We start from the raw sequence: 26,156 nt of genomic DNA on the forward strand, positions 1-26,156 counted from the left end.
GTGTTATTTGTAACATTCACAGTGCCTGGCGGCCCAGACTGACTCAGATTCAAACACGGTTCTCTCAACACACTGCCTCTCTTAAAGGTGCAGGGACCTGGTTCTTTTGGGACTTTCTGTTTGTGTGGCAGTGTCTGCAGAATGGGAGAGAAGAAAAAGTAATGGCTGAAGCCACGAGGAAAGAAATGTTGAAATTAATTATAGGGCAGGACCCTTGTAACCGTGGCACCTCCACCTCGTCCCCAGTGGTTCGATTGTATGTATATATGTGGTGTGTGTTTGTGTGTCTGTACATACAAGTGTGCCTGCATTTGTGTGTGCATGTATATATCTGATGCTCTCGTATGTGCTTGTGTGCACGCATTTGGTGTGTGTGTTTGCATGTGCACATCTGCATGCATGTGTGCATACGTGTGTCTGTGTTCGTGTGTGTGTGTGTCTGTGTCTATGTGTGTGTGTGTGGATCAAGCTGGACTGTTTTACACTCCAGATGTCAATACTCTGCCAATCTACACTGTCCAGGCTCTCAAGTATTGAAAACAAAAACAGAATTACCTGGAAAAACTCAGCAGGTCTGGCAGCAACGATGCTGCCAGACCTGCTGAGTTTTTCCAGGTAATTCTGTTTTTGTTTTGGATTTCCGGCATCCGCAGTAGCTTTTAGCTTTTTGTTTTTATCTCAAGTATTGAAGGCTCACTTGGATGAGGCCAGACTGTCTCCGTAACCATAACCCAACAAGTGACAGCACCTTTGAGGGAGAAATTGGAGGAATTATGAGTTCTCCAAGGGCAGACAGTAACAATCAGCTTTTAAGTATGAAATATTTTGGTTTTCCTACGAGATATAGCTCGATGAGGAGAATTTCCAACTGAAAGCAGCTCTGAATCTAGGCTCGTCTCCCGCTGTTTTTTTTAGCAATAGACTTCAGTGTAAGCAATCCCATTTTTAAACAATTACTTGTTTGCAGCTCCACTAGAACCTAGTAGCTTGAGATTATTAAATGCCTTTTCTTCTTGCACAGTAGTTTGATTAATACCTCATTAAATAACAAATAGCTTCCTAAAGTGCCCACAGCCCTGCTGCACCTACCCCCTCAGCTTGCTGCCCAACATTTACCCACTGACCTGCCTAAAGTGTCAGCTGCCACCTTTCTTGGTGTTGCTTTCTCAACATTGCACTTTCTGAAATTAGTGTCAATGAAATCCGACACGTCAGGGCTCTGTACACGACTGCAGTCAGTAAGGGCCTCTGCAAAAATAAGTAGCACCTACTTATCAGTGCTGTGTGCATGATGTGACTTCAGGAACTTTCTACAGATTACAAGCAGAAAACCTTCCTCTTTCTTCGTCCTGCCTTCTGCTTTTGTGCAAAATTTTTTTATTCATTTGCGCTCTCCCTCTCACCTGTATCACATCATGTTATGCACTTTCCCCTCATTCAAACAGTCACTCCCTGCCTTTCTCTCCCCAACTGTATTTTTCTCTCTCACCCATTTGTGACCTCTCCCCTCCCTCACACCATGTCTCTCCTGTCTTTCTGCCTCTTATCACCCCCCTCCTCTTCCCTGGTCTTATTCACTAATAGGTCCAGGCATAGACCGTTCAGCCTCTCGAGCCCCTTCTAACAATCTGATCTGTATCCCAACTCCATTCACTTGCCTTTTCTCCACATTACTTGATACTCTTACAAAATAAAAACCCATCAATCTCAGTCTTGGAAAATTCCATTTGGTCCTCAGCATCCAAAGCCTTTTAGGTAAGAGAGTTCCAGATTTCTGCTACTTGTTGTTTGAAAATATGTTTCTTGATTTCATTCTTGAATGGCCTGGATTTAATTTTAACATTATGTCCCCCTTGTTCTGGATTCCTCCATCGGAGGAAATTGTTTCAAAAACAAAAATAGCTGGAAAAACTCAGCAGGTCTGACAGCATCTGCGGAGAGGAATACAGTTAACGTTGAATCCGTATGACTCTTCATCAGAACTGATGAAGAGTCATACGAACTCAACATTAACTGTGTTCCTCTCCGCAGATGCTGTCAGACCTGTTGAGTTTTTCCAGCTATTTTTGTTTTTGTTTCAGATTTCCAGCATCCACAGTATTTTGCTTTTATTGGAGGAAATTGTTTGCCTGTATTTAACATGCCACATCCTTCACCTTTAACGCTGTTGATTTGGGCCCTGCTCTCCTCAGTGTAATTAAAGAACAGTGTCATCTCTGAACCTGAAAGATGTAAAGGTTGAACTGATAGCACAACCCAGATCCAAATATCTCCAGCTCTGTTTAATGAGACTGTGTCATCACAGCAGAATGCTTTGCGCGGTGCTTTAACATGTTTTACAGACAATGTTTATGGCAGTGGCCTAGTAGACAGAAGGACGGAGCTACGCCAGTCTTGCCTCAGCATCCAACATGGTGGAGGCTTAGCAGAGCTTTCATAGTGCTCTTGGGACCGAGGCTGTCCAAAAGCTGTTTAGAAGCGGATACTGTCCGTTTAAGTGGCTAAAAGCAATTTACCATTGCAGCATGCAGCAATTTGGATCAGGAAGTTATTGAAAGCAGGAAGGAGAAATCATAACATGAGCCATTTAAGATAAGGTTTTTTTCTTTGAATCAGGAAATCTTGTCGGGTCTTAAAGAAGATGTTACTGAATTCTCCCATTATCCTGAACATTATAATGGATGGTACATGTGCAAATACCAACCTTAAAATGCAACTTAGGAGTAGCCACTTTGTGTGATGCTAGCCTTCCTGTGACCTCATGATACTCCACTGTGATGACCCTGAAGGACAATAGTTGAATTGGGAAGTGTCATTCATAGGGGTTGAGGGAAGTGTCGCTGCTAATTGCTTTCTCAGTTATAGGTTAACGTAACACACCTCCTCCTGCCCCACCCGAAAACAATGATAACTACCTACTTCTCCTACTCTTCAAGACTTCTGTAAACCAGTAGAACAACCTGACTGGAAGTTCTTAGCCGGACAAGGGCAAGAGGATTTGTCCCTGATGTTCATCCTAACCTGTCATATATAACGGAGCTATTTTATGTAGTGAATGCAGTGGTTAAAATTTTTATTTTAGAAGGGCTTTAATTGATTTTGCCGCGCAAATACATTTATTAAAGTTAAGGAGTGTAAATATGAGGGCCTGCGTTTTGAAGGTGTTAAACTCAGTGACACTTTCATAATTCACCTCAACTCTTTAATTCAAGACCAGGAATTGTTTATGAGTTTCAGCAGTTGGTAAAGGCCAGACTTAAATCTAATTTTATGTTAAAACTAGAAAACTGGTTTGCATGAATGAGGTAGGGGCGATTCCATTATATTTTTGTTTGAACATGCCTTTAAAATTCATTTGCCTAATAATTAATCTGAAAAGAGCAGTGCCTAAGGGTGGTATTTAATGGAGGCGACATCTTGCCCACCAGCTGGAAAGCCAGTGAGAGCTTTTTGTCGCCTCCTTTCGAGAATGCCCACTGAATTAAATACCAATCAGGCACTTAGCTGAGCAGCAGCTGGCTTTCCCTGGGATCAAAGACCCTGGGGGGAGGGGTGTGGAAATCTCGCTCCCACCCCCAACCCCCCAAGAGCTGGTGGCCAGCAGCTGTGCATTTCTCAGCAGTGCCACCAAGAGTCAGTGGCTGCTGCCAGTAATGCAACCACCCGAGACCCAGGATTGGCAGGGATAGGGTCACGGGGTTTGGCAGCAAGGGCTTGTTTGCAGCAGGTCCCCTACACCCCTTTCCCAATGCCTGGTCCCTCGATCAGGCAGCGAATGCCTTTGGATAATGGACCCCCCCCACCCACCAACTCCCATCCCTCCCTCTTGAAGCTTGCAAGCACCACTGACAGGGTTTGCTTTTCCGGCTTCCCACATGGCAAATCCCCTGCCTGCCACTGGGCCAATACCAGTGGCGGTGGGCTGAGGCCCTCAAGTGGACTTTAGTTGCCCATTTAAGAGCCTCAATTGACGTTGGGGCTGGATGGCCACCCATGAGCCTTCCTGCCCCAAACTTAATCAGGGCAGAGGCATGAAGGCGGCTGGGTCCTCACGTGCCACCCTCCTGCCCGATTAAATGGCCCCCTGCCGCCACACTGCCCTATGCCCAGACTCTTTAGTTATAGCTAGAATTTGAGGCACAATCAAATAAAGAAGTCACTGAGTCCAAGGCTTATATATTTCCGAGAAACTGCTGAACTCAGAGTCAGCATTTTCTTACAACTTAGAGGGAGGGAATTTGGCCCATCATGCCTGTGCAGGTCTTTGAAAGATCTATTTAGTTAATCCCACGCTTCTGCTCTTTCCCCTTAACACTAGCAAATGTTGTCAAGGGAGCGCGAACACAGTGCTGTTAGCATTGACTGTGCAGGTTATGAAGAGTTTGCCTTATTTCAGAATCTTCTTTTGGTGTTATCGTTTGGTCAGATGGGGCATCCTCTAGGTACCCTCTGAACACTGAGCTGTTGACTGTAGCCATGCTGTTGGGAGGGGTCAGCCAGCCAAGCCCTGCAGGAAGGGGAGGGAGAGTGACCCTCTGGCTTTTCTATGTGGCTAGTTAGCTGCACTGGTGGAAGCTGAGAACGGTTCTGTTATCCACCCGTTTGACACGTGATGATGCAGAGACTAGGAAGGAAGAAAACATTTTCCAAATACCTCGACATGCACAAATAAAGAGGTTTCTTTTGCAATTATGCAGCATTGATTTACAGAATGCAATGGGATATGATTGAACTTGGGAAGAAAGCTTTTGAACAGTAGGATTGAGGAATAATGCAAGTAGAAATGAACTGATTCAAAAGGAAGTATATAAGATTATTAACAAATGTGCTGGCTTGGCTCAGTTTGTGGTACTCTCTCTTCTTAAAAGGTAGTGGGTTCATGCTCTATGCTGTCGCTGGAGCATGCAACCTAGGCTAACATTTCAGTGTATTACTGTGGGAGCGCTTCATTGCGGGAGATACTGAATTTTGGATGCGATGTAAAACTGAGACTGTCTGTCATCTGCACTTTAAAGACCCGTGACAGCACTTGAAGAGCAGGGAGTTCTCCTGATGTGAGTGAGGGGGGCTTATTGCTCCCTCAGCACCACCGAAGGTCATTCATCACATTTTCTGCTTGTGGGATCTTACTGTGCATGCCTCGCTGCATTTGGTGACACAAGAACCCTGTCTGTATTTCCAAAGTTATTCACTGGAGATAAAAGATGTGTAACCAATGAAGGGGCAAGAAAATTGTCTGAAGTGGTCACAAACGATTCCAAAAATACAATTATAAAGATACAAAATAGATTACATGTTAAATAGAAGCATTAAGGTATATGTCAATTTGTGTGTATGTGAATCAATAACTGTGAAACATATACCAATATATAGGGGCATTTGTTAATAATCTCTTATATAACCATTTTGTCCCCACTGGCCATTTAATTCTAAACAGCACACTAATTCAAACCACAGTTAGTTATGCTATTGATAAAAAGGAGTCATCAGCCATTTGCCACTACTCTGTGATAATAAGGCTTGATTGCTTTATTTGCAGATAACACAAGTTCACACAGATTAAGAGGGTAGCTTTGTGTTTAGCATCATGACTGCTTGTCAATGTGCAGGCAGGGTGTAAATGAGCCAAATGGACCAGAACATTTCCATGTCCAGATCTGTGCTGAGTTAGCTGACCTAGGGCAACTAGGGCAGTGTTATAATTCTGACAACGCTGGGCCAGATAAGGGGAAAATTACCCAGGAGTCCAGATCCCTCTGTTTGTGGCTCATGCCAGAATATGTTTGTGAGTTGAGGACAGTATGAGGCTGTGCTGTGATTCTAACCCTCAACCGCCCAGCAATAAGGGGGTGGGTTTTGGTGGGATGCCCATTGAAATCAATGGACCATAAAATCAGAATGGAATACAAAACGAGCACCAGACCTCTATGCAGATCCATCCCATCCCCACTGCAAGGCTTAGGTTAAAATCAGGTCCAGTGTGTCTGAATACCCCTGAATTAAAACAATAGGTTGGAAATCTAAGCAGAAAATCTTTGTCTTTTTCTTCCATAGGAAGTTATACTGAAGAGGGCAGCTGACTTAGTGGAGGCACTTTATGGCATGCCACATAATAACCAGGTAATGGCTAGTTCAGTGTATCATTGTGTAAAGACAACACTCTGGCAGCGCGGGCTGGGCGATTGAGGGCTGGGGGACGGGACACTGAGGGCCGGGACACAGGACTGGGCGACTGAGGGCCGGTGACCGAAGGACTCCGTGGGCTTGAACACAGAGAGTCAGGACTTTGAAGGTCAGGACTCTGAGGATCAGGACTCTAGGGTCTGTGGGACATTGAGGGTCAGGACTCTGAGGATCAGGAATCTGGGGGCTGTGAGACATTGAGGGTCAGGATTCTGGGGTCTGCGGGACATTGAGGGTCAGGATTCTGAGGGTCAGCAATCTGGGGGCTGTGGGACATTGAGGGTCAGGATTCTGGGGTTTGTGAGACATTGAGGGTCAGGATTCTGAGGGTCAGGAATCTGGGGGCTGTGGAGTCAAGGGCCTAGACTCTGAGAGCCAGGGAATTGAGGGCTGAGGGAGAGACACCGTGGGCCATTACACCAAGGACTGAGGGACATTGAGAACCAGGAAACTGAAGGAGGGACACGAGAGTCATTACACTGAGGACTGATGGACATTGAGAGCTAGGGAACTGAGGGCTGGAGAATTGAGGGAGGGACACCAAGTGCTGGGTCACTGAGGGCCTTTACACTGAGGACTGAAGGGCATCAAGAGCCAGGGAACTGAGGACTGGGACCTCTCAAAACATGGAGAGGGAAGGCAAAACATTAGGAGGTTAAGGTTATAACTGTTGAATCCTTTCATGCACCGGCATATTACTATTTTAAACGCTTTCTCTTATAACTGGCAGTCAGCTTGTTTGTTTTGGGTTTGCAGTTAACAACTTTTTTTTGCTTCAAAATGCCTGGTAGGAAATTATCCTGAAGCGAGCAGCTGACATCGCAGAGGCCCTCTACAGTGTCCCTCGGAACCACAACCAGCTTCCAGCCCTCAGTAACACGTCCGTCCATGCAGGGATGATGGGAGTCAACTCCTTCAGTGGTCAGCTGGCGGTCAATGTGTCTGAATCCTCTCAAGCTGCCAATCAAGGTAAGACCTTGACACTTTGGAATGGAGTTGTCTCCATTACTGAACAGGCTTCTTGTGCCCCACCACCCCCACCTTGTCCGCTCTTCCCATTAGGTAAGAAAGATAGGAAATACTGAAGGAACTAATTCCATAGACTGCCATTGAGAATTTGCAGTTCACCCATTCTTTGAGACTTTTCAAATCATTTTTATAATCGATTTTCACTAATAAATGCCTGGAATATTTTGGGCAGGGTGGTAAGGTGGCAGTGCGAATGAATAACCACGAGCAGGACACAGTACTGGTTCCCATACTGTTCGTGGTATATATCAACGATTTGGACTTAAATATAGGGGCATGATATGAAGATGATATGAAAATTGACCATGTGGTTGACAGTAAGAAAGAAAGCTGTAGACTGCAGGAAGATACCATGGACTGGTCAGGTGGGCAGAAAAATAGCAAATGGAATCCAATCCAGAGAAGCATGGGGTAAAGCATTTGGGGAGGACAAACAAGACAAAGGACTACACAATAAATGGAAGGATTCTGAAACATGTAGAGGAACATAGAAAAATAGGAGCGGAAGTAGGCCATTCGGCCCGATGAGCCTGCTTTGCCCACTCAAACAGATCAAGGCTGATCATCTATCTCTGTGCCATTTTTCCCCACTATCCCCATATCCCTTGATGTCATTAATACCCAGAGATCTATCAAGTTCTGTCTTGAAAATGGTCAATGACTGAGCTTCCACAGCCCTCTGGAGTAGAGAATTCCAAGGATTCACACCACCCCCTGAGAGAAAAAAATTTCTCCTCATCTCAGTCTTAAATGGACTGTCCCTTATTCTGACATCAGAGGGACTACGGAGTGCATGTCTACAGATCTCTAAAGGTAGCAGCCCATGTAAATAAGGTAGTCAAGAATGTATAAGGATGGGATACTTTTCTTTATTGGCCAAGGCCTAGCATATGATAGGAGGTTTTTTTTTTCTGGAACTGCCTAAACAATAGTTAGACAGCAACTAGAGTATAGCGTGCAGTTCTGGTCACCACACGAGGGTACAGAGGAGATTTACAGGTATGTTGTCAGCAATAGGAAATTTTAGCTATGAAGAAAGGTTGAAGAGGCTGAGGTTGTTTTCTTTGGAACAGAGGTGGTGAAAGGAGATTTAATTGAGGTGTATAAAGTTATGAGGGACCTGGACAGAGTGGATAAGAAGGACCTATTTCTGTTAGCAGAGAGGTCAATAGCCAGGGGGCATAGGTTTAATGTAATTGGCAGAAGGATTAGAAGGGAATTGATGAGAAATTTTTCACCCAGGGTGTGTTCGGGGTCTGGAACTCATGGCCTGAAAGGGATGTAGAGGCAGAAACCCTCATCGCATTTAAAAACACTTGGCTATGTCTTTGAGCTGCTGTAACCTACAGGGCTCTGGAGAGAAGAGGTGGAAGGTGGGATTAGGCTGGATATTTCCTTTTTGGCTAGCATGGACATGATGGGCCAAATATTTTTCTTCTCTGCCACAATTCTTCTATGTTTCTAACCTGATTTGCGAACTTGGGAGAATAAACAACTGTGAAATTTCCTTTCCAAAGATCAGATCTGGAGCTTGCAACCCTGAGGTTGGATAGAGGTTGAAGAGCCTTGTTAAAGACTAACATATTATTAATTAAATGAATAAGTGTGTATAGTGATTGTAATATACCACTCCTAACACATTGACATACTGCATACATTAATCAAAATACACCATTTGTAGCATACATTGTACAATGGATAACACTACATGCAGTAATCATAATGTACCAACCATTGCACAAATTATACAATGGATACACTGCCTACAGTGATCCTAACACACCACTGGTAGCACGCACTAAACTTTAGCATTGATTACTCATAATACAGACTTTAAAAAGATGGGCACTTGATGACACTATGGTGTTGTACTATGAGATTTAATTTTAGCAGTGAACATTCTGTAAACGCCGTCTGTTGACAAATGTTATAAATAGATTTTTCTACTAAAATAGCTTGACAGGATTTGGTGAAAACTTAACATTACTTTTGGAACTTAATAGTGGTACCTGTGAATCGTGTAAATAATTGTGGGTTGTCATTTAGCATGACTGCCTTTTAGTCTCTTGCTTGTTTTCTCGAGGTTTACCAATGCTCAAAATAAACACTGACTTTTAGTGATTTTTTTCCCCCTAAATTTACGTGTCCTAATTCTCGTCCCTACCCCTGACTGTTTTTGATGCTAAAAATAAAATCTGAAAGACAGCCCCACATCAACTCTCCACAAAAAATAGACAGGATTTTAAATCAGCCTAAAAGTGGACTTTAAAGATCCTTCCTCAATCTCTGTATTGGTGATCCATCTGGTTAAGGCATTGGCATGTGTTCAGGCCCCCTACCCAGTGTACCTGTGGGTCTTAGCAAAGCCATGGGCCTCCATCAACGACCTTGCCTAGGTAGGGGGTATTCCCAGAGCAGGGATTCTGCCTGAAAGTTCTTTCCTTGCTGTGCAGTAAGAGAAAGAAGGCATCCAGTATTCAGACTGTGAATAAATGCTGGTTTAATGGGGCTGCCGATTCTTTTCTCCTTCCTGTGGGGAAATGCCTGCTTTTTCTTAATACTGTCCAAAGCATCACATGTGAAAATGAGGTGCTCAGCTGACTTCTGTCCTGTCACGCACTGATGCAGCACTTCGGAGCATCTCTAGGGGTGTTCCCTTCCCACAGATTGTAGTGTCAATAAATGGTTAGGAAAAGAACACTGCTTTATTGCATCTAAAAGAGATAATGGTGAGCTGACCTGTAAGACAGTCGGGATTCCTGTAGCCATACAGGCTTGGTTTTCTGAAGTTGCACTTCTCTCCATTGGTGCGTATCAGAAGTTTAAGTGCTCACTGCACACGATTTTTCTGTCCATTCATTTTAGCAGGTACACTGCCCATGATTTCCTGATGCTGGAGACTCTCAGCATTCATGCCTTTTGGAAAATTGATCCTTGTGTGTTTACCTTCAGTGGGACTGGTCCTTATGGATTCTGATGGCAGCATTTCTTCATTGAATACATTAAATGTGTTAGCAATATGGGTGGTCTCCTTGCTTTTGGGTTTCTTAATGAATTAGGAAAAGGTCTTGCAGCGCAGTGGGTGGTGTCTGAGCCAGAAGTATTGGGTTTAAGTCCCACTCCAGGACTTGTTGGCCATGGAAGGTGCATTCATAACATGGCCAAATAGGTTGATTACCAACCTGCAAATCTTTCCAACATGCCTATGGCATGCGGTAAGAGTGAGAGAGTTTCCTTGTCAACCAGGGCCTGCAGAAGGCAACAGCATACCACTTCAGTACTTTGCCTGGCATAACCATGGACAAACACATGGAAGTCCATGGTTGCCAATGCCCTCTTAGGGCATGGTACCTGAAGAGAGAGAGAATGAATTGGGAACCGAGTGAATAATAACCTACATCTTTTAGTTTGAGATAATGTCAGAAAACAACTAATTATTTTCCAGTCAATTCTGAATTGAAAATGAATAAATATTTGTTTTTAACCAGTTTCATTGCCCTTTTGACATTGGTATGTAAGATACACACTTGCTGGAAGTACAAATTACATATCTTTATCGACCTATCGATCAATGCTACAAAGGTGTCTATGGATAAGGTGTCCAGCATTCTTTGGACCACGTTGGATTTTAGGTTGCTGCGACTATGGAAGCCTCACAGCTTTGGGAAGTCAACCAGTTAACACTGTAGTGAGTTTGGAAAGATATCCTGGCATCTCCTTGATTAACATTGTTTGCCCCCAAGCATAGGGCAGAATTTTTTGTCCCGTGGATGAAAACAATAAAAAATTTCAAAACTCATTTTTAACATGTCCCTGCTCATGTGACAGTCACATGAGCAGGGACATGTTTTCCTTATTTTTGAAAACTTTCTTTTTAATGTTAAAAATCTTCAGCTCCCTGAGGCAGCTCTGTGCCTTCAGGGAGCTTTCACTGAGCGCACCTCCGTGCATGTGCACACATGAGCGCTCGCACGCCTACCATCCCCCACCTCGGCAGCGCTGAGGCTCTGAGTGCGCCTTTCATGCTGCCTGGCCGCTGATTTGCCAGTCAGCGTGAAATCGCAGTCAGGCCCGATCACGGGCGGTGGTCAGTTTTGTGGCCGCTCCCAGGCCCGCCTGCCACGCCTGCCCAACGAGGTAAAAATCCTGCCCATGCTGTTGAATCTTTACTCAAGACTTTCAGGTTGAGAAAGTTCATGATGCATCAATTTGTAGACAGTCAGAAGATCATAAGGTCATAAGATCATAAGAAATAGGAGCAGGAGTAGGCCATTTGGCCCATCAAGCCTGGTCTGCCATTCATTAAGATCATGAATGACCTGATTGTGGCCTCAACTCTACTTTCTTGTGATTTTTGATTGACAAGGGAGTCAAGAGTTATGCCTCCCATAATCCTTGACCCCCTTGTCAATCAAAAATCTCTCTAACTCAACCTAATTCAATGATCCAACTTCCACTGCTCTCTGTGGAAGAGAATTGCAAAGACTACCAACCCTCTGAGAGAAGAAGTTTCTCTTCATCTCCATCTTGAATGGGAGACTCCCTATTTTTAAACTGTGCCTGGTAGTTCTAGATTCCCTCACGAGAAGAAACATCCTCTCAACATCCAGCCTGTCAAACCCCCTCAGAATCTTCTATGTTTCAAACGATCACCTCTCACTCCTCTAAACTCCAATGAGTACAGGCCCAACCTGCTCAAACTTTTCTCACAAGGCAACCTCTTCATCAAGAACAAGCTTGTTTGAGTATTTTGAGTCAAAAGAGTTCCATCTCTGAAACTAAAGTTCAATCTTCTCAAACTTCAATCATTTTCTTAATTATGCTATGGCTGTAGTTGCAGTCTCTTATTTTTAATATTAATTTGACATAAATGATAAATTTATTTTTGTGAATTATTGTGTTCATGAATGGTGTCTGAGCCAGAGTCGGTAAGCCCAGGCAGTGCTCAAGTACAGAGTCAAGCCTCCTATGTTGTGTCCCAACTAGGTGCCTCATTCGCAATCTCAGTGGACACAATCCCACTGTGCCAGTGTGGATTTTTTTCCATTTCTGATATCAACTGTACTTATTCCCTCTTAGGATGAGATGGTCAATAAGTGTCAAATTACTGTTGGTGGGGGGGCACATTGAGAAAGGACTGAGTTCAGAAATATTAAAACTCATTTCCACTAAGGCCTTTAAAGCCAGAAAAGAGAGAGGACAGACTTCGATCACATCAGCCTGGGCCAGATTTGAGGCCACATTGAGGTGAAAGGATACTGCCTAAACTAATCGCATCATCCCATCCCTTGCAATGCTTTTGTCCGAAAAGCTTTCTTCCTCTCTTTTCATAAGGAGGAGTCTTGCCTCAGCTGCCAAGAAATTGCGTAACCCAATTCATGATTTTCTGTCTTGTAAACTGTTCCTCCTACATGGACAACCCCATGTAGACTACTGCCGATAAAAGAAAAGGGTTACAGCTGGAGGCTCTTCTATTAGCAAATAGGAACATCAACCCAGGCAGCAACCTCTTAAACAGATTTCAGAACACTTGAAATGTTTATATGGAAGACTGGGGAAAAGTCAGGATTCACTAAACTCGAAAGAGAAGGATTGATCAGTACCTAACGTAGTATATTAGATGCTACTTCACAAGTCTGCTGTAGCTAGGCAGTGAGAAATTACTCTGTCCTTATAGCTGAAGTATTGCTATTTCTCTATAATAACACTATGTGACTACACTGTGTTTTACTTTGATTGGTCTCCCCCCCTAACTCTTTCACTTTTGTCATTTTTTGCGATGTGACCGAGCTAATGACAGGTTTCAAGCAAACAGCACAGGCTCCAAGATAGAAAGAGGCCACTACAGCTAAATCCACTTCAAACTCACCATCACCTCTCTTGTCCCTCTCAACCTGGATGTGAAGTTTACTCCTAGCTCTTGCATCTCTGGAGGTGCAGGTCCCTCATCTTCTGTAGGGTTCACAGTTCATTATTTCCTCTCATAAACAGCACTGCAGCTCTTACAAAAGTCACAAGTAACATCACATGTGACTGTGACAAAAGCAAACATTTTCTCCGCATCCTTCTCCTCATCCTTCTGTCTTGACTCCCTTGTCTGCAGCCTTTGACATCTCCTCAAATGACTCCCTACTATTGCCCAGCTGGGTAGGACTGCTCTCATCTTTTTTACTATAGCCAGAGAAAGCTAGGAATGACTTCTCTTCCTCCTCCCACACTGTTACCTCTGGAGACCCCCAAGGATCTATCCTCGGCCCCCTCCTATTTCTCATTTACATGCTGCCCCTTGGTGACATCGTCTGAAGGCATAGCTTTAGTTTTTACATGTACATAGCCCCACCTCACCACTACCTCTCTCAAATCCTCCACTAATGCTAAATTATCATAATGCTTATTTGACATCCTGGAGTTTAGAAGAATAAGAGGCGACTTGATTGAAACATATCAGATCCTGAGGGGACTTGACAGGGTGGATGTGGAGATAATGTTTCCCCTTATGGGAGAATCTAGAACTCGGGGTCACTGTTTCAATGTAAGGCGTCACCTATTTAGGACAGAGATGAGGAAATTTTGTTTCTCTGAGGGTTGTGAGACTTTGAAGTTTGGTTCCTCAAAAGGTGGTTGAGACACAGTCCTTGAATATCTTTAAGGCAGAGGTAGATAGATTCTTGATAAGCAAAGGGGTGAAAGGCTCTTGGGCGGGGGGGGGGGGGGGGGGGGGGCGGGGTAGGCAGGAATATGTTAAAATAAGATCAGTCATGATCTTATTGAATGGCAGAGCAGGTTTGAGGGGCCAAGTGGCCTACTCCTGCTCTTAATTCTTATGCTAGTAATGAATGAGCAAAAATTTCCTCCAATTAAATATTGGGAAAACTGAAGCCATTATTTTTGATCTCCACCCTAAATTCCTTTCCCTCAGTACAGGTTCCATCTCTCTCCCTGGCAATAGTCTGAGATTAAGCCATTCTGTTTGCAACCTTGGTGTCACATTTGATCCTGAGATGAGCTTCGGATTTCACATTCACTCCATCACTAAGAACGCCTATTTTCACCTCCTGACTTTGCAACTATCTCAGCTCATCTGTTGCTAAAACCCTCATTCATGTCTTCGTTACTTTGAGACTTGACTATTCCATTGCAACCTGGTCTTCCGCATTCTACCCTCCGTAAACTTGAGGTCATCCAAAACTGCTTCCTGTGCCTTAACTCACACCAAGTCCTGTCTCTATCACCCCTGTGCTCGCATCAATATTGGGCTGTGCCTTTCCAAACTGGGCCATCTGGGGGGTTTGAGGGTGTTTTGTGTTAGAAAGAGGTATAAATATTGGTCAGATGAGCATTTATGTAATTGTAAAGGTTACAATAGTGAAGGCTACTGCATTGTGATGACTACCTTACCCTCATTTCGATGGATTGGTTATCAGAGCATCTCAATATTATGACATTCCTGTAGCTATTTCTGCACTGTGCTGTTATCTGCTCTGAATTAGGATTAATAGTTTGTGCAATGTAACAAGGTCAAGATATGTAGAAAAAGCCAATGCTTTAAAGTTTAAAATCTCAGTTGGTTGGCATTTCAATATCTAGAACAACACAGAGAATCCAATCTTCTTTCCTTTTAAGGAACTTTTCTGAGGAAATTTTCATCCCCTTTTGTTAGCACCAACATACGCACCAACTCCATAAAGGGTAGGACAATTCAGCAGATTAATACCTGTCACTATGGCCTCTCCTGGGTCAATTGATAAATCTTCACAGAAAAGGGGTTCCTATATCACACTGGACAGTTTTTCCTCCAAACCGTGCTCTCTGTCAAGAGCTGCAGTACAAACATTAACAAAGACCTGATTTCAAGCATTGCCCAGCCAATTTTATCAACTCTCTTGTGTTTTAGCTACCAGGCCTTTGATATAACATCCTTTAATAGAGGATGAGGATGATGTTTAAACGATTGTGGCCACAAGAGAGATAATGATGATGTGTGCTTATATATCCCTTCTTCAATAAAGGTTTTACTCGTAACACAAGCAGTGTGTCTCCTCATGGATATGTGCCGAGCTCCACTCCACAGCAGACAAACTACAATTCTGTGACAACGAGTATGAATGGATATGGAAACGCTGGGATGTCCAACCTCGGAGGTTCTCCTGGTTTTCTCAATGGGTCTGCTGCCAATTCGCCATATGCCAGTGAGTAAAAACAGACGCGCACCAGATCCTACCCTTATTAACATTGGTCTCAATTTTTTGTCCGGTATCATGTCTTATTGTCTTACCAGCCCGATACATAAGGGGCTCACCCCACTTCTTTCTGTACTTTCCAATCAGTGATATATTTGGCCAGTGCATGATTATTTTTCTCAAGTGTTAAAGAGAAGTTTATCTTCCATTTCAAGCAAAGGGATTATTTTACTTAATGGCGTTACATGTAATACTTCAGCTTTGTTTTAAATTTAGAATGGTGAAAGCGAGCAGAACCATTTGCACAGTTTGGAAAGGTAAAACCTTTCTTATCAATCTTTAGCAGGAACCAAGTTCTCAATTAAAAGAGTATCCAATAGAAAGCCCATCGAGCCTGTTGCATTCCAAACATCACACTTGTTACAGATGCAAAACCAAAATATAGAAAAAAAGCTGGTCATTTCCCGTTCTCTGACTCCAGCAAGGAGACAGTTAAGTTCCAATCGATTTCAGGACCGGATCATCATTTAAACTTTACTAGTAGCAGTTGCATGCAGACTGCCCTTGGAAAAATTATCTGTTAGGGATAATCCTGGGAATTTCCTTTGGGGACCAGAAGACCTGCAGAAACCTTGAGGAAGTTCCTGACAAATGCACGTGGCCGTCAATAAAGGAATAGGAATAAAAGAGAGTTTGCAACCTCAAGTGCAGTTTTACTCAATAAGGATTAGAACTGACCTTTGATTTTCTATTGAGTCTAATAGAGAATTTGTGAATCAGTTTGCAAAAGAAGATCTTGTCTCTTACACAATTATGCAGAGAGTTAGATTGGCACCTGGCTCTTGTCTACCAGAAAGGCTTGGGCTGGGATTTTCCAGGCCCGCCAGTGGTGGGCATCATTGCAGGCAGGACAGGAAGATTTGGAGAGCTGCCAAAAGCCAATTCCTGGAGGGACTCGAAAATCCCACCCTTGACCTGTTCAACCCTGACCCAACTCAATCTAGACAAGGCAATTGTTGATTCAATGAAAAATGGATGTCAGGAATGGAAAAACAAAACGCTGCAGATGCTAGAAATCTGAAATAAAACCAGAAAGTGCTGGAAATACTCAGTAGTTCAGGCAACATCTGTGGAGAGAGAAAAAACACCTTGTAGAGGATTTAAAACCATGGGCCCAATACCAGAATTTTGGTGAAGCTGGTGTTTATATCTCTTGCAATAATCTATTGGCTCTCCAGAGTTAGGAACAATTTTGGTAACAAGAAAAGGCACCTCACTTTAAGGGACTTACCATTTGCCTATGTCCTCTGGAATGCAAGGATTTTCAACACTATTCGGGATAAGGAATTGAAATCTAGCCAGGTTAAAGCCTTTAAATATCATTGAATGAATCTTCCCCAAACTCCAAACCTGGCGAAGGCTCAGTTGGTAAATGCCTCAGTCTGGAATGTGCCATTTAGACCAGGAGAGAGATGGGTGTGAACTTGCTCTGTTCCATTACACCCTTAGCATCCAATAACTGAGCAACAGAAGCTAGATTGAGTGTGGATTCTTCGCACTTAGTGACTCAATTTTCCTCGAGAGAGGAATAACCTGCACCTGGTTTCGCAGAAACTTTACTCTTGGAAATAAAGAGTATGTGGCCAGATTTTACAGATTCAGTTTACCGTGAGGAAGCCTTGCTCACCCAGAAATTGTGGGCTCGCCGCCATAGAACATCCAGTCATTAATGTCACAAACGGAAAGTCTTGGAAGGAGCTATTTCCATTTGTGGCCAGCTAATGGGTGAGACTTCTCACTGATAGCTCACATTTGTTAACCCATCAGTCAACAATTGCGCTGTTTGTAGTGAGGCCTGTGAGGACTTATCATTGAGCTGCTCTCATCTATGTGTTAGTACCATTGAATATCTCCTGTGAAATATCTCCCCTTGCCCAGTGATATCCAGTGCCAAGATTAATTTAAAATGAAGTTGGGCTCATTTTGAACTCAAGAACTTACAAGGCCAAGTGTTAAAATTGGATTCTGTAAAGGTGGGAAGGGCAGAAGCCAAACATGCTATTAAATTCCATTCTGTGCTGAACTTGCTCATCTCAACCAAAGTAGTAGTTGGATTTTGACAATTAGCTTCTCCAGTGTTTCCTGCTCTCAGCTGAAAGAGTGTGTGAGTGTGTGTAAGAGAGAGACTGTGTGTGTGTGACTGTGTGTGTAAATGTCGGGTGGAGTACTGGAGAACTATACCCTCGAATCTTCAAGAGAGGCGAAAAGAGGCAGAAATAGGGCAGATACAGGCATAACAACAAATGACAGTACCATTATACAGAGAAACATATGAAAATATCGGTCAGGCAAAGACTATTTGGTCCACCAAGTTGCCTCACACTCATAATCACTGGAGAATATTATGACAAGTACTTCCTACACTCTCATCACCCAACAGCCCATGCAATCTCTTGGGAGAGGTCAAAGTGGCTGATTGCCATTGACTTCTGCAAATGTTCAGGCCTTCCTTTAAATGGGGACTCGTTTTCTGGAAGATACCAGAGGATTCCAAGTCCGTTCCTTGAGGTTGTTATCAGGGTTACCTTCCTTGTACTATCAAATTGTGTAGTGACACTCAGAAAAAGGATGGGATTTCTCACCTTGCAGAAATGAGGCTCATTGTTAAACGAATGCATAGAATCCATTTTCATTACATTGTTATTGTCAGTTTTGATGTTTTCCTATTTTGCGTATTGTCTTCCAGCGTACTGCACTGTGGGTAGGTGTTTGTTAAACCTTCAAGTCCTCACACAGCATCCTAGGTTTAGCAACCAATTAAAATAAATGGGTTGCCACTGCAGTAAAATCATTGGAAAATCTAAATAAACAATTTAGGTTCCCTCACGAACAAACTTACATGGGTGCTTTCATCCATATCCCTTCAGATTTCTAAATCAAAGATTACGCTCAATTTTGAACACATTTGCGTCACTGTTAATTAATCACAAGTAAAATTGTGAAGCCTAGCTGTACCATAGCTGAATAATATTAGTCATCAGATATTTTTTAATCTTTCACTGAGACTGTTCAGTGTAGCTCGAGGCTTCAGTTTCATACAATGCTGAAGCATTGAGAGAGTAGCTGATGTTCCACACTAACCCCGCTTCTATATTTACTCAAGGGTTAGATTCAACTTTACACCAGGGTTGGAGGTCGGTTGCTAGGAGTTCAAAAACCTCTCTCTCAAAGGCTGGCTAAAAGGGGACACTGTCTCTTTAACAAAAAAAGGGAGGTTCGTGATGGTTCAGTGCTGCTCATACCTGACCTGTCCCATCAGACACCATCTCGGTCAGGCTCTCTAATTAAAAGGCGTCATTCTTAATTAAATCAATAAACTAATTGCATGAGTAATGATTAAACAACCAGCACTTTTCTCGCATTACAAGGAGCTGAGATGACCTTAGCTAAAGACATTTTTCTATCTATGGCTGCTGTTTGCGTAGCTCTACTTTTCATCAATCGATTACCTTTTCTCTTGTACTCGCGAGTGTGTTGCCTGATTAAAAAACACTTGCCGATGACAATCATGCAGGGCCAAGGAAGGGCCAGGAAGATGTAAGAGCAGGATGATGGGGGAATGACTAAACTGAACACACTCTGCAGGCGAGCTTATTGACATACCAAAGTAATTCCTCGGTCGTCCAAGTGGAAAAAGCTGCACTTGTAATTTTACAAAAAGCAAGCGAAGGGGCTGTGCCTGCTGAGGTAACTACACCATGGTGTGAGGTGAATGCCATTTGACTGTTTGTGGCACTTTTGCGTTGACCAAACCCACCCACCCACCACCCCACCACCCCGCCCCCCCTCCACCCCCTCACTCTCCAAATTTTTCATTGTTCTCAAGTTTCTTGCCAAAAATAAAAATCAACCTCAAAAAGGTCCCTCCTTTTTAACTTCCTCAACCCTAAACTTGCCACTTCTGTGGCTCAGAACCACACCTTTTTTAAAAAAATGATGTTAACCAGCAAACTCAGGGTTTGAAAGGGTTAAGTCACCAATGTCGCCAGGTAAGTGACCCAGTGGAGATACGACAAATCGTTCTACCCAGCTGTGGTCACACAAGTTTTTCTCTCAACGTCTTAAAATGACTCAAATTGTCTTGCACCATCATTGACTAACTATCCTGAAAATGGTCGATGAATTGTACAAATTCATATATATATTTTTATATATATATATATATGAAAAAAATATATATATGGCACCCAAATGGTTGACATATTTCCTCCTTTCTTGTTGCAGTAGTGCCGTCCAGTCCTACCATGGCCTCCTCCACCAGCCTTCCTTCAAATTGTAGCAGTACCTCTGGCATTTTCTCCTTCTCGCCAGCCAATATGGTCTCTGCAGTGAAACAAAAAAGCGCCTTCGCTCCGGTGGTGAGGCCACAGACCTCCCCTCCCCCGACCTGCACCAGCGCCAACGCTAACAGTCTCCAAGGTGAGCTCACACACACAACAGGCCTAGGCTGGTTTCATTCAGTGTGGTTAGGCTGAAAATCTATACTATAATAGGAATAATAAATAAAACATTCCAGACACATTAAACGCACTTGAAAGTCGGAATGCATGTATAAATTGCTATTGTGATGGGCCCCCGCGTATGACATTAAAGATTTCTCATCAGTCTATTAAATTCTGCAGTATGGTAACAGAACCCAAATGCGCAATGCATTTTTCAAAAGCCTCAATGGCCAGCCTTTCTGTTGGAATGACGTTAAAATATCTTATCAGCTGGCTACCCTTTTTGTAAACACACAAGGCCACCAAGACTCCTTTTTTAGCTTGCTACTTGTTACAGAAAAAAATGTTTTCGCAATGTCATCCCGTGAGGGTTTTTTCACAAGGAAACAGGCCAGATGAGCAACGATTAAGATAGAGGCAAATCAAGCCTGCAGCAATTATTGTGCTAACCCAAAGACCTGTCATTGCTTTAGTACTGGCAGCTGTACAGAGTTCTTACTTGTTTAGCAGAGGAAGAGTTAAATATAGATCTTCATGCATATAAATCAAAGTCACCATTCATTTACATGAGGGTTGATAAGAACAACAGAATGGCGTTGGACTTGGTCCGGTTGCCACCTTTTGCGATCTAACTCAAGTGGTTTCATCATCACTTCCACGACATTTTTCAAGTAAGGCCTTTTAAGGGGCCTCTCTGAATGAAGAGGTAAAGCAGACCCTGATTGTAAAACTAACACAGTGCAGTAAAGCCAAAGCCAGTGTCCTTGTCAGTGTGTTGTCCATTCTCTGTTGCGTTACTTGTTTTAAAAGAAATGAATGGCTAGACTGGTTTCTCTTTTCATTGGAAAACACTAACATCATCTCTTTTTCCCTTCCCACCCCCACCCACCCTCCACCCTCTCTTCTCTCCTTCCTGCTCTCCTCCCACTGTTCAACCAGTCTTTTGTGGGCTCGAGCAAGTACGGTATTTCCTGAATTACTGAATTAAAAACTGTTCCTTCATGGCCCAGTGGTTAGGATTCAGCACTTTCACACTGTAGCCCGGGTTCGATTCCCTGTCAGGGGGTGTGTGTTTCAGTCTGTGGAATTCTCTTTCCCCAGAGGACTTGGAGGCTGGCTCATTGAAAATGTTCAAGGCTGAGTTTGATTTTTGATCAGTAAGGGGGAGTCAAGGGTTATGGGAGGAGCAGACAAGGAAGGAGGAGTTGAGGCCACAGTCAGATCAGCCATGATCCTATCGAATGGCGGAGCAGGCTCGAGGGGCCGGATGGCCTACTTCTGCTCCTGCTCCTGCTCCTAATTCAACTTGTCTATTACAATAGTACCAACTTTCTTCTGTCTTCCATCTCACTAGAGGCTGAACAGTAACCTCATTTGCTGACTTTATATTGTCCTGGACTTGCTTGAAGCATAATTAGCTGAATGATGTTGTTTGGTAGGCGCCATGCATCCATGCCCTTTATCAATGTCCAACTATGTATTGCACAATGAAGGCTGTGATTTTGATTTGCTTCGCAGGCAAAGGCAAATTCAGCAGGGCTGTGCTTCTGCACCGGAGCCTCGATAGGTGGAAGTGTGGGTCAGAGAGTGCTGAAGTCTCGAATTTCCCGCTGTTACTGCCATTTGGCAAGGATCCCTGTCCCACCCCCAACGCTGAGTTGGCTTTTGAAACGTTGGTGGAGCTTTACTGTTCTGAGCTTGTAAGCATCTCCAAGGGTGTGTCGCTGTGAATTCTCAAACTAACTCAGCAACACAGTCTGCGACACCGGCTTCAAACGTAGACCCAGGCTTCCTTCCTGGTCCATAACTGAGTCAGCCAAGCTCAGTGGCAGCGCATTGCAATTGCCCTGTCCTTCTCCAGTAGTTGGGGTTGGTGGGGCGGGGAGGAGGGCAGGAGGGCTTAGGGTGTGAGAAATCAAGATTCCTGGCCTGGATTGCTTTCCATTGAGCCATTCTCGCCATCTGGAGAATGGAGGCATGCAAATGTCAAGTGAGGGCACTATTGGGCTTTGATGTGATTCCCTTTATGGTTGAATAGACGGTCTAAGGCATGATGGACAGCTGTGGCAATGAGGAGCTGGAGGGTGCCAATGTATGTGCCCCCTCATTGCAGTGCAGAGTGGAATGAGATGACCAAAGCAATTGTCCATGAATTTGTAGTGTTGAGGCTTGACTATCGAGAACACTGGTGTAAGATGTTCGTTAATAATGTACACTGCCATAATTAAAATGATAGCATGCATTCTACAGTCATATGAATTGTGGAATACCAGCTATATTACTCATACCATACACTGTTGAACTAAGTCACAGGCTTCTTGGCTTCTGACTCTCTATGAGTCAGTGAAAGAGGTTATCACTTGCATCTTGTCTGCTGAACTGGTTTATTAACCGTTTGTGTCCATGTTATGTCCCCTTGCTTATACAGATAGAGTTTCAACAGGGAATCTCAAAGTATTGGTTATTTTTAATGCATCCAAAAATTGGGTAGAATCTGGCTCAGTTGTTGAATACATCACTAGATGCTGCCCTGAGCCAATACAGACTTGTCTGTTTTGTTAGCTGATCTCAATGGAAGAAAATAAGGCTTGCATTTATATAGCGCCCTTTCATGACTTCAGGTCATCCCAAAGCACTATCCAGCCAATGAAGCATTTTTGAAGTGTAGCAGCTGTTGTCATGTAAAAAATATGGCAGTTATTTTATGCACTACAAGCTCCTACAAGTAACATCAGGCAATCTGCTTTAGATGTTGCTCGAGGGATAAATGTTGTCACAGGGCACCAGGGATAACTCCCCTGCTCTTCTGCAGATAGCAGCGTGGAATGTTTCCCAGGAGCCTGAGAAATGGCCAAGCACCACGTCTGTTCGGAAAGACAGCATCTCTGACAGTGCAGCCCTCCCTCAGTGCAATTGTCTTCAACTTCCATGGGATAGAAAAGGGGGAAAATCAAAAATAGCCATGATGCACCTTGTAATAGAAGGCAACTTAGGGAAAGTACCAGTATTGGATGAGACTGGGGTTGGTTTTGATCCCCACTGTTCCTCCTGTGCTCATGTAAGCTGCCAAGACTGTCTGAACTCTCACGTGAAGGATTGATCATTTAGACAAGAAACTAGTGGGCAGTCAGTGTCTAGACTTAAAAGGAATCAGCAACTGGCAGGGAGTGAGTTGGGGGGTGGAGTGGTGGGGGTGGAGGGCGGGGGGGAGTGGTGGGGTTGGGTTTGAAGGAGGTGGTGGGGTTAATGTTACATTAATTAAGCAAAGCTCTTTGCCTCTTTAGCAACCCCTGGCCAAACTAACATCCGATAAATGGAAACAGTCACATTAAAAATTGCACATTGTCAGCACAAAGGCAAAACAAGAGAGCACAAGAGATTGGCTTAGTTAAACAGGCCATCTTTGCGTGTGGGCTTATAAGAAGGTCATCCTGGGATTTGAAATTGTTTTCCTCTCGACTTTGGGAAAAAAAATGAAAGCCCACAGGAATTTTCTGATAAAAATCTTCTTGCAGATTTTACTTATAATTATCTCAGATCAAAGATACCACACAGAACAGAGAGAAACCAAAGTGGGGTGGTGGAATTAGGCAGGGAGAAGGGGCAGGGTAGGAATATTGTTCCTTTAAAAGTGGCAGCATAAAGTTTTACCTACACTGTCCATCTGTGGTACATCACTGAGTGTTGTCCATCAGATTGAGCCACTTACTGCATGACCTGTCCATGAGTTGCAGTAACCTGAGCTGCATGGGACCAAAACTGGGTGGCAACGCGTGTTAATTAACTCACAGACTGTGTGCGATCTAGCCTTCTACTCTCTTTGTCTTTCATCATTAATTAGGAGGTTCAAGCCCCCGGTTTTCTTTCTGTTTTGCCTCCCAGTCTGTGGTTTCTGTACCACAGCGATACCTTGAAGCTTGTCATGTGCCCTTGATGCCTAAAGGAGAAAGCTCTATAATGTCTCACCGAACTGATGTTTTCTATCAACGCATCAAATATTTATTATTTTTCTGTGAAGGAAGCTTGGCCTCTTCAACCTCTCGTGTCAATAAATTAATATTTGATGCAAATTATAAGGAAGATTTTTTGTTCAATTTTGGCAGACAGCTCACCGCTTTATCTCTGTCATAGCCATTCATTGGAAGTTTATTAGAAGAAAGCACTTGCAGTTTATATAGTGGCTTACCATGCTTTTCACAACACCTCAAAGTGCTTCACAGCAAGTGGATTATTTTGAGATGCACTCTTGTGAAGGCAGCTCACAGCAAGACCTCGCAAACAAGGAAATTATATTTTTGGTGTCTGAGGGATAAATGTTGGCCAGGAGATTGGTAGAACGCCCCTGCTCCTCTTCAGGCACTGCCGTGGGAGGCAGATTGACAGAGTCTTCAACATGGCATCTAAAAGAGAGCAATGGTGACGTAACAAAATGTCGGGCTGACTTTCCTGACCTTTGCTCCCCAGGAACAGGCATTTGCCCTGGTGCTAAGGTCAGGATAAAGGGGATGGCTCCCTGCCCCCTTTACATGGTGTTGAGATTTTCTAGGGTAGAATTTTACAACAGCAGGATTTTACAAAGTCAATGGAGTTTAGAATGATTCACCACATCTTACAGCCCCGTCCCCGTTGTGACAGGGCCGTAAAATTCCGGCCCTAGTGTAACAGGGGAGCAGAGCTGGATTGGCACCTTTGAGCTGATAGTGCCAATGCCAGCGAAGCAGGGGGGGTGGGGCGGGGGGAGATTCTGGCTTCACAACTCATTTTCTCGGAACAACACTCACTGGGAAATCCATCGTAGGGACATCAGATACACGTGTTGCTAAGGCATTTCTGCTCCCTCCACCCCTCCGCCACTCTCCACCAATGACACAGGGATCCACCAACACCACCCCCTCCCCACTCGAGGCTGTAAAGAGGGAATTAATTGCTGCTGGTCTCTATCTGCAGCCAGAAGGGCCCACTCCCCAGGTCCCTTTCAGGCAGTCAAATTTTCTACCCTCTTTGCCAGCATTCATCCTGCCCACCCCTTAGCCATTTTAATGGCCTAGTGTGGAAAATGCCAGGCACTCCTGGGCTTAGACAGGCAGAACACATTTTAGTTGTATGGTACCTGTCCGAATCGTTGGGTGCGTCACAACCAAATCCGATCCTGATCTCATTGATATTCGTACAACTTTCCAGCACTGGCATCACAGGCATTCCTCCCTCTCCCTAATTCAGGTAAATAACAAAGCTAATCACATCTAGAAGGACAAGGGCAGCAGATACGTGGGAACACCACCACCTGCAAGTTCCCCTCCAAGTCACTCACCATCCCGACTTGGAAATATATCGCCGTTCCTTCACTATCGCTGGGTCAAAATCCTGGAACCCCTCCCTAACAGCACTGTGGGTGTACCGACACCACATGGACTGCAGAGGTTCAAAAAGGCAGTTCACCGCCACCTTCTTAAGGGTAATTATGGATGGGCAATAAACGCAGGCTTAGTCAGTGACGTCCACATCCCATGAACGAATATAAAAATTGAAGCACTTTGACCACAGCTCTGGTTGGACATATTCCTCGAGATTTCGTCACATGAAATCCCCACCTCCAACCGCCCCAGCTACTCTTTACTGCCATCGGTCGCCCAACCTGTCCAATCTCGCGGTGGACCACCTTCCTGCGGCCAATTTGAAAGTCTTCATTACCCAGTTGGACGATTCTTTACTCTCAAACAGCCTTTACACCGCAAAGTCCAATATTTATATAACTAATGAAGAGGTATTTAAAGAAAATGAAAATAAAACCCTTTTTATTAATGCTCTGATTACTTTTCTCCCGTGATTGCTCGTGTCAGTATCATGGAGTATCATTTTCAATTCCTGGGGTCTTCATGCCAATCCCACTCTCAGATCTGTTGGCTCAAGTATAACTGAGGGATGATGAGTGGGATCTTTTCAGAGGTAGGGCAGTACCTTTAACTCTTTATAGACAATTCCAAAGCAATAGCTGAGTGGGTAAAGAGGTAGGGGCGGCCTTTAATACAGACTAACTACAAGCTGGGAGTGGCTGCACAGTTTTGTTTCTATTGTCCCGGTGGTTGATAGTTGTCTCTACGGCAGATTATTGGATTCTCAGACAGAATTTGAAACCCAATCCCTCGATGACACCCGTACCCTCACCTTGGAGTGCCCAGGCCTGCTGCTGTGGTACACCGAGCGTGGGCGCCATAGCTACCTCTTAATGAGAAAATAGAGGAGTTAATGTTTTTCTCCCTCC

General features: G+C 43.9%; 1 protein-coding gene across 4 annotated transcripts in view; it reads left to right on the top strand.

Moving 5' to 3' along the window:
- The window catches only part of ebf1a (EBF transcription factor 1a), a 425,690-nt gene that overhangs the window by 394,087 nt on the left and 5,447 nt on the right, over positions 1-26,156 (top strand). For 2 of the 4 annotated variants that reach the window (XM_078550508.1, XM_078550509.1), the window contains exons 12-15: positions 6,055-6,120; positions 6,975-7,152; positions 15,222-15,401; positions 19,677-19,871. In XM_078550508.1, coding sequence (XP_078406634.1) covers positions 6,055-6,120; positions 6,975-7,152; positions 15,222-15,401; positions 19,677-19,871 — 619 coding nt within the window. The remainder of the gene's footprint in view (positions 1-6,054; positions 6,121-6,974; positions 7,153-15,221; positions 15,402-19,676; positions 19,872-26,156) is intronic. The other 2 variants (XM_078550510.1, XM_078550511.1) reach the window with 1 other exon arrangement.

Source organism: Cetorhinus maximus, chromosome 10 (genome assembly GCF_964194155.1).
Source record: "Cetorhinus maximus chromosome 10, sCetMax3.hap1.1, whole genome shotgun sequence".
NCBI lineage: Eukaryota > Metazoa > Chordata > Chondrichthyes > Lamniformes > Cetorhinidae > Cetorhinus > Cetorhinus maximus.